Source organism: Erithacus rubecula (assembly GCF_903797595.1).
Source record: "Erithacus rubecula genome assembly, chromosome: 3".
In the NCBI taxonomy this organism is placed as follows: Eukaryota; Metazoa; Chordata; class Aves; order Passeriformes; family Muscicapidae; genus Erithacus; species Erithacus rubecula.
Window position 1 is genome coordinate 23,688,357 of NC_136689.1, and position 15,516 is coordinate 23,703,872.

General features: G+C 36.7%; 2 protein-coding genes across 15 annotated transcripts in view; one reads left to right on the forward strand and one right to left on the reverse strand.

Moving 5' to 3' along the window:
- The window catches only part of SGCE (sarcoglycan epsilon), a 452,776-nt gene that overhangs the window by 163,577 nt on the left and 273,683 nt on the right, over nt 1–15,516 (reverse strand). The window lies entirely within an intron of this gene.
- The window catches only part of PPP1R9A (protein phosphatase 1 regulatory subunit 9A), a 126,808-nt gene that overhangs the window by 86,932 nt on the left and 24,360 nt on the right, over nt 1–15,516 (forward strand). For all 3 annotated transcript variants that reach the window (XM_079301003.1, XM_079301004.1, XM_079301005.1), the window contains exons 7-11: nt 6,291–6,446; nt 11,378–11,431; nt 13,233–13,462; nt 14,838–14,934; nt 15,065–15,236. In XM_079301003.1, the coding sequence (XP_079157129.1) occupies nt 6,291–6,446; nt 11,378–11,431; nt 13,233–13,462; nt 14,838–14,934; nt 15,065–15,236 (709 nt within the window). The remainder of the gene's footprint in view (nt 1–6,290; nt 6,447–11,377; nt 11,432–13,232; nt 13,463–14,837; nt 14,935–15,064; nt 15,237–15,516) is intronic.

Sequence of the window (15,516 nt, forward strand, 5' to 3'; positions counted from 1 at the left end):
TATTAGTGTGTTTTCATCCTCAGCCAGATTTTTGGGGTTTTTGTGTGTAAGGGAACAGTAGATAGGGGGAGATAGAGAATTCATTATATGCATTTATTTCAGGTTATTTTTTTCTTTCCGGAAAAAAAAATACTCAGTATAAAATCAGGAGAGATATATATACTCAGATTTTGAAACACGCTGTTAAAATACCAATATATTAGAACAATCAAAAGTGTCCCAACAGACAAGTAAAAATCCTGTCTAGCCCCAGTATTGCTTTCATTTACTGTAATTTCCACTGATATTAAGAATAAAATATTTCTATATGTTTTAGAATTAATCCTGCCATGGGGACGTATGTCACTCATAAATAAGAATTGTACATTACATGCATGTGTAGGTGTGCCTGTGGAAGACCATGAAGGATGAAAAATCCATATCCTCTCTGTTCCCTCCTCAAACTACAGAAACATGCAAGTCTTCTAACTTATCTTTAGTCTAGAATTAAATTCAAGAGAAGTTTCTTGAAGGAACTCTCTTAAAAGCTCTTCAAAAACAAACTGGAGCACCTAACCTTCGTGAAAAGAGACTTCCCACAACTCATCACAGTGTGCTGTAGATGTCAGGGTTCAAGACCTCCAGAACCATTTGTGATGAGCATAGTCTGATGGCTTTCATACAGCAAGAGAGCTGTGTCCTAAATGCCTGGTGATCAAATCTTTCTCACTGCCTATTGCATGTGGAGGGGTGTGTGGCTGAGCTGTGTGTGATTGATGCATTACACCTTTTATCTGTGGGACACATCCACCTGCAAAAAAATCTCAAATGTTTGTGTTTCTACCTTCACACACCACACAGGTGGCGTTAGTGGCTCTAACACATAGAGTTCAGGAGTATTTGGATTGCCAGTGTAAGGAGCTTGGCATTGAAGCAGTGCAGAATTACACGAGTTGCTCAGTCTCAGAGCTGTCAAGCCCATCCTGTTCATTTTCCTATACCAATTTAAAATATGGTAACATGGATCTCCAGGTAGTGTGCTGCATAAATAAAAAAGAAAATTGAGACTGCCAAATTCTGAGGCTCAGAGGCTTTACCACAAGGACAGCAATAACATTTTAAGTTTTCCAGAACAGGAAGTCAGTGATATTGTTGGAGTCCTGGAGTCAGGGCACACGACTCGTGTTTGTTAGAGCTGGTTAAATCACAGGAAGAGAATGCATGCCAGACATGTGCAAGTTGTGGTGTTTTATCTTGCTGTGTCACCAGCTGGCTGGATTTCCTCTGTTTTGGAACTTCTGACAATCTTTACAGCCCAAGGAGTATGTAGGTATTTTAGAAGGATCCAGGTTCTTTTAAAAAGCAGTATTCTGAGACACTTTTTATTTCTGCCAGCTAGTGGGCAGTGGACTTGAGTTAGATACTAAATTTAGAGATGCAGTGTTAACCTACTACCCTTTCATTCCATTGCCTTGCAGGAATGTTCCCTGACAGCTATTTGTTGGGAAAAATTTGCACTAATACATAGTGTTTCTAAAACATACATAAGTTACTGTGTAAGTAATACTGAAAACTCATAATTTACTATATAAATACCCTGCACTTCAGAATCTGCTGTTACCATGGGCTGCAGGTCATCACAGGGTTGCAGGATGCTTGCAGATGCTTCTTCATTTAATATTTTGCATGGAAACATAAAGCCCTTGTGGAGAACTGATGAACATTAAAAGAAAATGGATGTTCACAGTGGAGTCCAAGCAAAGACTAGCAGGATGAGTGTGCATCAGCTCTTAATTTGTTGTTAAGCCCCCACAAGTCAAGCAGTTGAGCCAGTAGTATCAGCTGATTCTCAAGTGTTATGTACAATTGCAGCAGTGGCATTTCCTAGTGAGTCTCTGCTCATCACAGTAAAGCTGGGAGAGTATGTTGCCTCGAGATAGCCTGCTGCAGTTTGCTCATCACCAGTTTGTCTAGCTTCCTAAAATCCCACACCCTTTTCATTTGTAGCATCCTGTCAGAAAATAAAACTCAAAGGCTTTAAAGTAGGCACTGTCTTTGTATTTCCTACTTAGAGTGCTAAGTATGACCCGAATCTCTATCTTTGACTGAAACCTTTTAATTCCCTGTGTTAACACAATGTTCTCACAATGTGCTGTGCACATGAGTCAAATTCTGACATTTCTTGGAATTTTGATTTGAATTGGTATTATGTTTTTCATGTTCTACAGCAAATGACAAAAGTCACATGAGGCAAATGACCTGTTCCCCAGAAGGCTGCATGGGGTGATGCAAAATGTGAAATGAATAATATATTTCAGGATTCTGTTCACTCTGTGACAACAGACAAGTAGCTAAATGCAAGTGATGTTTTAATCTATTTTAATATCACTAATAGTCAAATGAATATTATTTTCATTTTAAATTCTCATTCATTAGGACATGCTGAGAGCAAAGCAACATTTAGAACCGCTGAAGAAAATCTTGACACACGCAAAAAAAAAAAAAAAAAAAAAAAAAAAAAAAAAAAAAAAAAAAAAGTGGCAATGTACTTGAATGTCTAAAATCCAAAGAGTGCATTTTCTGAACCAGATCTTTCAGAAAGTAATTTTTTCCAACACCATTAATACAATGCCCTCCTGTAAGAGCAATGGTTATTACTATACCATTGTGTTTTTCTTCACTCTTTTGAAAGAATTAATGTAAGCCATCAAAGAAAAAAAGCAAATGAAGAGTTGGGCTTGAGTTATTTTTATAGTTCTTCAAATAGTGTTCCCTGATTGTGGGAGAGTTTTAGCAGGAACAAAAGCTGTAGCTTGATGCAGCCTTTGTTATGATGATTTGGGGAAGGTCTGTCTGCATTATCCTGGCTGGTGCTGCAGCTCCTTCTTTTTGATTGGGAGTGTTAGGCACATTTCAGAAATTTTCTGTTAAGGCAGTTAAACAATGCAAGTAACACATTTTCCCTTTAGAAGTGGAAAATTGCAGCTCATGTTGATAATCTCATGCTATTAGCTGTGATAGCATATAGCAGAATGGAATGGCTAATAGCAGAAGCTTTTGCTTTGGATGGGATAAGCTTAAGCCCTGGCTGCTACTGAAATGGGAAAGAGGGCTTTTAGGTGGATGAATTCTGCTCACCAGCACAGAATGGAGAGTCTGAGATTTTCCTTCAAGAGCATGTAAGTTTTCATTGACTGTGGAGTAAAAAAATACTATTGCTGTTGCCAGCTAAGGAAGCAAAAGATATTGCAGGGAACCTCAGGGAGTTACAATGACAACTCTTACCTCACAGGGCTTTGTTACTTGAAGTAATACAGCTTCTTTTCTGTGCCTTGCTCATCCTTGTAAAATAGTGAATTTCACATTCTAGCTGACTGGCAGAGTGTCTGAACAAATACCTTTTGGTTATTTCATGTGGTACAAAAGTCAGCAAAGATGATTTTTTTTCAGAGAAAGTATGTTTCATGTAGTATATAATGTGTTTTTCCTCAATATAAACATTGGTTCTTTCGAACCTGTAATTTGTTTGTCATGTGACTGTAAGATGAAATCCTTTTAATTGGAAGACAAAAGCAAAAGTCTCATTTATTTCTGTGTTCAGTAATGTGTTCTTGTTGTCCTGGTGTGTTGTTTACTTGAGATGTGCTTTGCTTTGACAGCTACTTTTTTCATTAATTGAAACAAAAATGCCTGTGCTCATTGACACTCATTATGTACAATTTGAAGAAATATTTCCCTATGTGTTCATTTTTAGCTGCCTGATGTTCCTCTTCAAACATTGGCTCTTGAGGCCAGTAGAATATTTTCTGCTCTTGAATTTCTCCCCAACAATTTACTCCTTCATGTGTGTTCATTTTTCTTTCTGTATTCATTATTTCTTCTTAGTTTAAGTCCTTGAAGAAATCAGTTTTAACTAAATTCATATGTTTTATTCCTTGAGAAAATTGGTAAATGTAATTGGGATTTTGTATTACAATACTCTTTTAAATTGCACATGTAGCTGAGCCATATCTGTTTTGTTTTATATAAGCAAGGCATGAGTTTACTGGTTAATGATCCTGTTTCTGCCTCCTCTTTGCATGCTTCAGAGATTTGCTTGCCACTACTGATGGACCTGCCAGGATTTTTTTTTTTTTAATGCAGAAGTTACTGTTGTGTATTACCTTATTTTTTTCAGGGATAATGACTGCAAAATGGAAAGCACATGGACTGTTAGTTCTTTATCCTCACAAAAGTTAATTTCTCTGAAATCTCAGTTTGATTTTAAGAGTTAGTCTTTCTACTTCTGCTTGCCCTGATGGTGTGTGAAGGGGTGTTGCATGCTCCTGGAAAGAACCAGGAAAGTTAGTAGCCAAATTTTCAGTTTAGACATCTACTGCACATAGCCAGGGACAATAAAACAGAAACAGAAGTAACTGCAAGTGTAGTGTAACAGAGGACTTTTTTTTGTGTGTGCATGAGATCTAGACATACAGAATGACAATTTCAGGTGTTTTGTTTAGCTGTAATGCTTGCATACCTGAAAACTCCAGTGAGATGGACTGAGTCTTCTTTACTTCTCTTAAATAAAGAAGAAGCAAAACCAGCTGTTAGCTTTTTTTGCAGAAGGCTATTGAGATTCTTAGGCATATATGCTTAGTAGGTATGAACTATATAAAATAAATGGTTACTGTTTATTTCATTGGAGATTATGTTACTATTTATAGAGGCAGCAATTACTCACCAAAAATGTGCCTTGCTTTACAGTGACTATATTAAAGTATGGATGTGCATGCTGGGGACTTACCTTCTTTTTAATAGTTCTTTCAACATCATAAAATTTTACAAAACCATTTTACGCTTTCCATGCATTTTGGCTTTGTTTTTTAAAATGTAAGTGGTTAAAAGAATGAAGAATGTAGCTTTTTCATGATCTTTAAAGGTTCATTTTAACCCGGACCATTCTGTGATTCTGTGCTGTCTGTGTATACCTGTGCCCCTAGAGTCAACATCTTGCATGCACTTTTTAGTTGAAATAGATTCACATAAGCCTAAACAACAGCTGAGAAACTGAATTAAGGTAGAAAGGGAAGCTGAGGTTTGAACTGTTGTTCAAACATCTCAGTTCTTACCTCTTGTTTTGAGAAGTCCCTTTGTCATAAAAATGACACTGATAAACTATTTTAGCACTATGGGGAAAATACTTCTAAAAATAATACAAGTTTTGACTCAGGAGCTGAAAGCTCATGAAGAAAAGCTTTGAATAGTTTTGTCAAAATTTTGGTGGTGTTACTGTATAAACATGAAAAAGACTGCACTGGTACCCCCCGCCCTTCCTTTTCCATGTATTTATTTAGTCCCAAACCTTACAAATCCAGATGTGGTCCTGAGGGAAGTGTTGGCTTTAGAATGTGTTTGCACATTCCTCTGCACAGCCAGCAGGCTGCTTGTGATCCATACAGGCTGTGCTCCAGCTTCCAGAGGGAGTCTGCAGCAGCAAGGTGGGGCCATTCACCTTAGGGTGGGGAAAGGTGAGCACAGACATGTGCTGAGTTAGCAGCTCAAGGTTCAATACTGCAAACTTTTTCTTTTCAATGGTGTTGTTTTCTTTTATTTTGTTTGTTCTTGAGATACTGATTGCAGCTTATGAATTTTTCAAAATTCTGTTTTGTCAGCAAATTGTTTGCATCTCATGGTTTACCAGCCAAAGAAACACCCACATTTTTTGTTCAAAACTAGTTCAAAGCAGCTTTTCAGGGTGAAAATTGAGTGAAATGTGGCTTCAGACTCTGAACTTGTCTCTGACACTCGGTTTCTTTTTCCTACTGTTGTCTTTCTGCGTGGGTGTGACTTTTCTATCATTAATTTGTTTATAAAGAACAAACCGATGAATTTTCAAATTCAGCATGAAATATCACTGGAGAATTACTTCATCCAGATGACTTTACTAACGAGTAATCAAGATCCTGTTGGTTGTATTCTGGTTTTTTTGTGTTTGGAAAAGATTCCTTATTAAATCTGAAATCAATTTGGAGAGTTCTTCCAATGGAAAAGAGGTCTCACTTGAAAAAGGATGAAGCCATCAAAATACAGGGCCAGTAATGCTTGAGAACTGAGTTATTAGTGCTGTTTTTTCTCTTAATGTGCTGAAATACTACTGTGGAGTTATATTTTGTCTGGTAGAATTGATCAGTACTGGAGTTATAGCTAAAGACAAAGATAACCTTTTTCATATGCAGAATGCTGTGATTGCACAGTATCTTAATTGCTCTTTGAACAGTCTCTGCATAATAAGAGGATAACTGGAGTTTCTTAAATGCTATAAAATTAAGACAGGAGAATATGCTACAGATGAAGAAGATGAAGACATGGGACCTGTCCTTCCAGGAGGTGACATGGCTATTGAAGTGTTCGATCTCCCTGAAAATGATGACATGTTCTCCCCCAGTGATGTGGACACCAGCAAACTTGCTCACAAATTCAAAGAAGTAAGTTATATATCAGAAAATACTCACTGAACTCAGTTTTTAGTTATCTCAGTGCTCAGTGCTTAGGTTTTTTCTCTTGAAAAACTAGAGTAGTTTTTAGCTTTTTGGATGCTTAGTACTTCGAAATTTTTCTAAAATTTTTGCTTGAAAGAAGAACTGTCCTTTGGAGGTATTTTGGCATAAGCTTTCTGGTGACTGCTGTATTGATGAGGGTATTACAAATTAATTTTTCAATACAGGAGTTATTCTGCCTCAGCACTTAGTCTAACAACACAGACAACACGCGAGTTAATTCATCGCTAGCAGAATGCTGGGGATTGGAGTTGGTTTTTTTGTTGGTTGATTTGGTTTGTTTTGGTTTTGTAAGATTCCAGTAAAAGGTGATAGGGAAAACCAACAACAAATGTTAAATTTCAGTGAAGAGAGACATGAGAAACTCATCCTATCCCTTACATAGTAACTCATCAGTGTACAGCCATGTCATGTGTTTGGCCATGTGTTTAGAAAGATACTCTATTGGGGAAGCAGCCATACTTCAAGATGGTATTTTACCAAAGTTTCACCAAAGCCAAGTTTATGGTTAGGGAGTATAGCATCTACCTGTATGGTGATGTTCATGGAATTAATATAATTTCACATACCAAAGTACAGAGGAACATTTCTTCTGCATTTTAGGCTGTGCATTTGATGTGGCTTCCTTTTAAAGCTTTCCTGAATTCTCATGCAAATAAAGATATGAAACAATGGATGTACTTAAACTTACAGTAATGAGCTGAGTGATGGCAGTAAAGAATTTATTTATTTATTTATTTATTTACTTACTTACTTACTTATTTTTAACACAGGAAGATGGAAGGGTTGAAAGTAGCCAGAATCTCACAGGAGATTTAAATAACAGAACCTGGGCCCACCAGGACTCCCTTTGTATTCTTCACTTATCCTCTTGCCATCACTCAAACCAGATATTTTATCTTGTATAAGTATATTTTTGCTACCCTCTAGTGAGAGTCATGTGTGGGAAGTAATCAGCCAGTAATGAGCAACCAGCCTTTCTTTGCCTTTTCTGCTGAGAACCCTTGCAGACATTAGGTGCCTACTGTTACTAAGTTTTGGTTCCTTAAATTACTTAAATTATCATTTTCTCACTCCATATTTTGAGTTTCAGGGTCTTACATGAATTAGCAAAACATTTTACTTCATTTTCTAGTTCTTAGCATCATACATGGAAATACAGTCTCAAAGCAGTGGGAAGATGCTGCCATTGTCCGTGTGCCAGCAAGTTTTCCAAGGCTGTGCAAAACACAGATGCAGTGATGGGCAGGAAACTCACCTTTGAATAAATTACCTTTAAATCTCTGCCTGAATACAGCTTCCATTAACTCAGGCTGTTGCCATACTCAAGCTTGTCCAGACTGATTTGAAGTTGTTTGCATGTTACGGCATTAAAACGCTGTTTGAGAGACCAGATGAAGGTTTGGGCTCCTAAGTGTAGATGAGAGCCTAAGAAGAAAACATGAAATGCTCCTCTTGTCTGAGTGGACTCTTTCAGCAGCCCACACAGTTACTGCTGATTTGAGCACACCACTTTTGTTTCACTGATTGTCTTTAATAGTGCACAGCTGCATTTTGTTGGCTGATGCTGAGTGAGTACATGTATTTTTCTTGGTATTTGCCCTGAATTCTTTCAACGCTAGAGGACTTGTTCATGGTCACACTACACAAGCCCACACAGTGTTTTCTGGAATTGTATTTAAAGAATAACTGTTCTTTCTTGTTCTTACTCCAGAGATTAATGAAAGTATTAGGCAAGTGGGTAGGACATAATCTTTAAGCATAATAGTTTGACCTAATTAGTAGAATTCAGTCTTTGCAACAAAAAATGTGTTCCCATACTCTGAGAGCACTCTTATTTAAAATACCTTGCTTTTGGAATGAAAGTCAGAAGACAGATGGGCATTCCTGGGTGAATCACTGTCCTTCTGAAAGTCTTGTTTTCTTGGCTGCAAAGCAGGAAAAATAGGACTGATTTTTCTTAACTGCTTTGAGAGAAAGAGGAAGAAACTTTATTTTAACTGTGATGATTGAAGAGAGACAAGATTTGTAGGGAGAAGGGACATTTATGTAAGAATTCATTATTTCATGTTTTAATGAAATATATCAAGAATGGATGATTATAAAAATATATAATGATGTTACATAAAAATTGTCAAGGTGATTGTTAGATTCTATTGCATACTTTCCTTCCCAGTGTACTCCTGATATTTTAACATCTGCTAGACTTTCATCCCATTCTACCTTTTGCAGTCTTGATGAATTCAATCCATTTTCTCTGTAAAAGTTACCTTTTATAACAAGTTTTATTGTTTTGTAGAAAATTAATCAGCTTTTCAAGACATATTTGAATAGGAAATGTGCCAGAAAATTACTCAAAATGTCTTTGTTAAAGTGAAGTCTTCATGATTTTATATTCACTTAAAAACCAAAAAAAAAGTATCTGCCAAGAATTTGTCTGGCATTAAATAGGACATGGAATAAAGATTTCTGATCTCCTGTTAGTAAACATGCTTTAAAAATTTTAGCTATGGAGTCCAGATTTTCATGCCAAATAGTTGATCTTGCCTGTTATTTAGTCTAACCTATAAATGTGTATTTCTCATCTATTCTACAAACATAATTAATGCTTAAAAAAAAAAAAAAAAAAAAAAAAAGAAAAATTAGATATCCAGCTAACATTTTTTATTAAGCAGAAAAGTGTCTTCTTCCTTCTGCCTCAGTGGGATCTGCTGTACCATGTACTGATTCAATGATCTGACTGGGTACTCAGTATTCATTTTTTAAATCTAATAACAGAGAGCAGAAAAATAACTGTTAAAAACCATCTGTACCTGAGCAGATTGGCATTTATGCAACAATTTGGAGTTTATTTGTATGTAATAATAAGCTCTTTAAGTGCTCCATATGGGTTTGTGGGGTTTTAGAAGAGATGGGAGTGGACTGTCAGGAGGTGGCCTAAGGCTTTGAGTTGTGGCTTTTCAATCTCATTATTAAGTCTGAAAAGGGGAAAATCTAGCTCATCTATTATTCCTCTGATTTTATCTCATCCCAGAACAGTGTAGCAGAACTCAGCAAAGGGTTGGGCATTTTTTAAATACCATGATGTTTTGAGAAAGTTCTTTAATAATTTTTCACTATTAACAAGAATTCAATAGGGAGAAAAACTGTTCTCAGTCTCTGAAAAGTGTAGATCAGAGGCTGGGATGACTGAGCTCAAAAATTGCAAGTAGCCTTTTGCAAATGCTAATTAAAATATCTTCTTTTTTCCTCTCATTTTTATACGAAGAGGTAAATGGAGCCAGTGAATCAGTGTCTCCTTTTTTCTGTCCAGCAGAAATTGAGCAATTCTCCACCTTGGAGGATTAGATTTATTTAGATTTATTAAGGCTGATATGCAAACCAAAATGTATCTGAGAGTGTGCATTTCCTAGGCCACAAGAAGGGGCATTCAGGAGACTTCATGAAGAGGGAATTTCTAAATTAGCTTAGAATTTATCAGAGATGCTTGTACTGGTCAGCTTAGGGGTAGCTCTTGTTACTTTGAAAATTATTCCTCTCTTCCAGAATTTGCATATTTTCTTACTAACAACTGGTTCTTCAAGCATGTAGCCATTGCTTCACCAGAAATGTTGGTTTCTGGTTCAGCACAATGACCTCATATATTCTTTTAGCTCTGCATAAACTATTCCCAAAAGCTCATGTTTGTCTTGTAAAAGAAGTAACCTACATGTAAAACATGTTTTTCCATAACTATTCCTTCTATTCATAAATAATGGGTGATGCCTTATCTCCACTGCAATGCTGGCTCAGTAATTCACTTTGTGCCCTTGCCCTCAGCTCCATACCCAACATTCCCAAGTCACTGATGCAGTGTTAGGTTTTGGGGCCTCTCGGTGGTGTCCATGCTGGCTGCTTTAGATAGCACAGCAGGGATTGGGGTGCAGGCCAGTATTGGGTACTTGTGCATGGTCATTTCCATTTGGATTAGGGCTATGCTGTTGAAGCTGTGGTTCAGTTTGTCCTTCAGAGCATTCCTGAAGCCTGTGAATAGCAGACCTTTGTGGTAAAACTAAAGGTGTTTCAGGACATTCCCTAATACACTCAGTAGTGGCTGTTCACAGGAACAGACCAGTGTAGGTTAGTACAGGAGAAACACAGCAGGTGTGCAGGTGGGTGCCAGGTCCTCCCCACCAACCCTTTCCCTGTACAGATGCCCTGTTGTTGTGGCTGCTTGGTGATGTAACTACAACCTTTAGCACACTGCCTGGGCTGTTAATCTGCTTGCAATTGCTTTGTTGCTTGAATGCTGTTGCTGTTATTTACAGTTTCCCTGTGTAACTGCTCTCAATTGAGATTAGCTGGCTTGAGCAGAATAACTGCAGCTATTGGTGAAGGATAACATCAGTTTACCTTTCTTCTTGCATGAAATAAATGTGTGGAATCTTCCCTCAAGGTTTTCCTGACTTCTTGAGTTGTTAAATCACTTATTTCCATATTTGCTTATTTGTAATGTGCCTGCTTTAATCAGTGCAGTGGGACTGTCAGCACTGGGACATATTTCACATTCACATCAGAGGAGAGCAAAGCCCAGCAGGATAACATCTATTTTTTTAAAAACATAAGACATTTGGTTTTGCTAAACAGATTGGATGTTCTGATTTCAAATTATGAGTGGTTAGACGGCATCCTATCTTTAATTAGGTTGCACAGTCTGAGTCATTTTGCAAGCTAGACATTTTAATTTACAATCTACTGCACTGCAGCACTCTTCGGGGCCTTCTGCTGTGTAATAAGGTATTCCACTTGCAGCACAGGCTTTAAAAATACCGGAGTACTCTCTGTGACTTCACTTGTTTATTTTGTATTTTCAATTCTAGTTGCAAATCAAACATGCAGTTACAGAAGCTGAAATTCAGAAGCTGAAGACAAAGGTAAGAATCAATATATGGTTAATACGTGATGTTCTTTTTCTTTCTGCAAAATCAGATCTGAAGATGTGTCTTTATGTGGGTGGAGAAGTCAACATCCTTCTTAAAGGCTGATTAAGAAGCACAGTGGTTCAGTTAAATTTTGTCTTGGTGCATATTCTTTATTCCAAGTTCCAAGTAAAAATCTTAAGTGCTGCTATTAAAAGAAAGTGCCAACTTTTGTAGCTTCAATTAAACATGTTTTGAGGGCTATCATAATGACTAAATGGCAGATTACTAGTTTTAAAATTCTGATGCATTTTTTCAGGTTTTAAAATTATATTTGGATTGAATATTCAAGTTCAAGTTAGTAGGTTTTTATTTACCAGTGATGTTAAAGTAACCCTACGCTATTTTCCGTTATCCGCCTTTTTTAAAAACCTGATTTGTTTAAAGGTATTTAATAGAAATTATTTTTATACACAGAAGAAAAGGTGTTGTTTCATATTGTTTCAGCTCTTTTTAAAAGATAGTCTAGGAAAGGAAAAATATGATCAGTATAAAAGAAAACATTATCTCACAGTCGGCTGCTATTTAATAAATTAAATTTGCTACAGCAATAAAAAGAATTGGGTTTTATTTGTACCAGGGTAACCTTTATGGGAACCTGACTGATCATTCAGTTGTTCAGCAATACTATATTTTATAATGACATCTTTCTCTTTGAGTCTGATTACATTATAAAGGAAATAAAAATAAGAAAAAGAGAAAATTGTACTTCAGAAAAAGATTTTAGATTATTATTTCTTTCCAGCAGCATTTGCACTCCCTGTGTATTTTGCATACTGTTTATCAAATCTGCATAATTCATGTTAAAAAAAAAAATCAGAATGCAACTGTTTTCTGTAAGGACAGTTTATATTGTCCTGTCTCAGTCCAGAAAGTCAAAAATCTCCTCTGCTTTCCAGTTCCAATCTAGCAACTGGAGCCACTCTGTCGATCCCTTGGGATTGTGCCAAGGCCCATTGACTTGATGGCATCAGTGTGTGGGTGTAAACATTCATCTGTGCAAATCCATTTGCAAAATTAGGGTTAATGTGACTTTAGTGTTGGATCTTTTTACCTCATCTTTTCAATAGAGCTGAAGAAAATGTGACTAATCTAGGTATATTACTGATAAAACTGAAAGCAAGTTAATTTTTTTGGTGTGTATCTGATGCTAGCAGAACTGCCTAGAACAAATTCAAAACTCTTGATAAATAAATAGAGATGTTATGGCATTTTTTTTCACAAAATTCTAGGAGGTACATCACACAAGCTGCTGTATAACCCCTATCCTTATCCAGCACCAAACACTGAAACCTGCAGGTAGTTTCAGTTAGGAAATGAGAACCCTAGCACAAAAGAAATTCTGGAAATCAAATTCTCCCTTCCCAAAATAAGAAATGTCATAATTTTTTGAAAATGTGTGAATGCTTTATAGCACCTGAGTCACATGCACAAAGCAAAACACATCCCATGTGATGGCTGATTAACCCTGCAGTTTGCCTGAGTACTCCACTATTGACATTTTTAAATGTCAGCCAGTCAAATAGGTTAGTATAACCCAGAGCAGCATGGAACACTGAGCAAAAACTCTGCTTGGTTTTATGAGGAAGAATAATACATGTATCAGCCTGTTTTCTTTGTCCTGGAGCATTGTGCCCACTGCTAGCATATTACTGTCATAGTTACTGATTTACTGATCCTCTCTATTTACGTTGTTTGAATTAATCCTAAACTGTTTGCTGCTTCCAATGGACTGCATCTCCACTCCTTTGTTCAGCTCCAGGCTGCTGAGAATGAGAAGGTGAGGTGGGAATTGGAGAAGACCCAACTCCAGCAGAACATTGAGGAGAATAAGGAAAGGATGATGAAATTAGAGAGTTATTGGATTGAGGCACAAACCCTGTGCCACACAGTGAATGAGCACCTCAAGGAGACGCAAAGCCAGTATCAGGCTCTGGAGAAGAAATATAACAAGGCAAAGAAATTAATCAAGGATTTTCAGCAAAAGTAAGCAGCTACACCAGGCTCAGAAAATTACTTAGTGGCCAGATAGAAAACATGTATGTGATGTATTTTGAAATATGAAACCCACTGTTAAACATCTGTAAGGTAAACACTATTTTTCACTTTTTTATTCATTCAAAGCATGGACTCTTTACTATGGAAAAATGCTAGTGTTCAAGCTGTAGTCATACTGTACCTAAATAAAGACTTAGTCTGTAATATTCCAGCTTGGTGTATTTCAGAATTAGGAGATAGCTCAATGTAATTGCAAACAACTAAGAATAATCACAGAAAGTTTATGATTAGCAAAGTTTGCTGCAATTTATATGGGTATTGTATCAGCTGGATTCTTTCCTGCTGTGTATTAATGTAACATCAAAAAGAATATTGTTTTGTTACATTTTACATTTTATTTTTCTTCTTCTCGTAGATGCCAAGAATGTTTGAGCTGAGTTGAGCTAACTGATGATTTCCTGGCCCCCTCTGTTTCATGTGGTCCCCTCTCCCTGGTGGCTAGCAAGAATAATAACATCTTACATTTCTATAAGAGCTTCCATTCCCCAAATAATTTTTTAATTTTTTTTTTTGACAGCAGCTTTTTTCATTTTCTGCTGAAATATACTTATTTAAAGAGGAAAACTCAAAGACATACAGCAATGTCAAGTGATAACTGGGATTGTGAAAATGAATATTCTGTCCCATTAAAAAGAGGGTTAGATTGTTAAACTGTCACTACCTATCTTGGAATTTCGTGATTGTTCCAAAACTAGTTTGCGTCCTGTGTGCTTTCTGTCACAATTTTCTTTGATACTCAAAATAAAAAGAGATAGGGCAAGTCACTAGAATGAGTTTGGATAGCTTGCTATTGACATTCTGTTTTATATTAGTAAAAGACCTAGTCAGTTGTTTTTCAATACCTCAGACTCCTTAACTGACCTAACAGGTTTCCTTTAGAGAATTCAATTTGTACCTGCAAACTTGCAGGTTGTCCTTTCTGTGAAGGAACACAGTCAGACTCTGGTAAAATAGAAACTTTGCTCTACAACAATAGAAACTTTGACCTACAACAGAGAACAGCATAAACTAAACTATGTTGTTTGTGAGAAAGAAACAGATTTAACTGATTATTAGTAAGAACTGAGAATTTCTTTTTCCACAAAAATTGGTCTTGCCATTTTTATATCATTGGCTAGGATATTCATTTAGACGAATTGCTTAGGCTTTTGTCCTGATTGCAGTTTCATAGCTCTTACTAAGTGATAAATTATTTTCTAAGGACAGATTTTTCTGATGAGTAACAAAACATTTTATTTTTTGTTTCACTCTGATTGCTTTGATGACAGCAAACGCATCTTTTTTTTTATTTTTTTTCCCTAAGAGAACTTGATTTCATCAAACGCCAGGAAGCTGAACGAAAGAAAATAGAAGATTTGGAGAAAGCACACCTTGTAGAGGTTCAAGGCTTACAAGCTCGTGTGAGTAGCATTTACTCTTATATTTGAAGAATGAGACAATTCTGTCTGATATTCTGGAAAAATCACATCTCTAGTGGGGAAGGTGTATTGGGGTGAATATTTTGGTAATACTGCATTGTATTTCTTTCAGATACAAGACTTGGAAGCAGAAGTTTTCAGGCTAATGAAGCAAAATGGAAGCCAGGTTAACAATAACAACAACATTTTTGAAAGGCAGACATCGTTTGGAGAAGTTTCTAGAGGAGATCCAGTGGAAAATCTAGATACTAAGCAAGTGACCTGCCTGGATGGCTTAAGTCAAGGTTTGTTTGAAGCAAACCATAACTTGTATGAATCACAGAATCATAGAATAGTTTGGATTGGAAGTACCTTAAAGATAATTTAGTTCCACTCTCCCTGCCATGGGCAGGGACACCTTTCACTAGACCAGGTTGCTCAAAGCTGCCTCCAACCTGGCCTTGAACATTTCCATGGATGGGGCAGATACAGCTCCTCTGGACAGCCTGTTCCAGTGTCTCACCACCCTCACAGTGAGGAACTCCTTCCACATATCTAACCTAAATGTCCCTTCTTTCAGTTTGG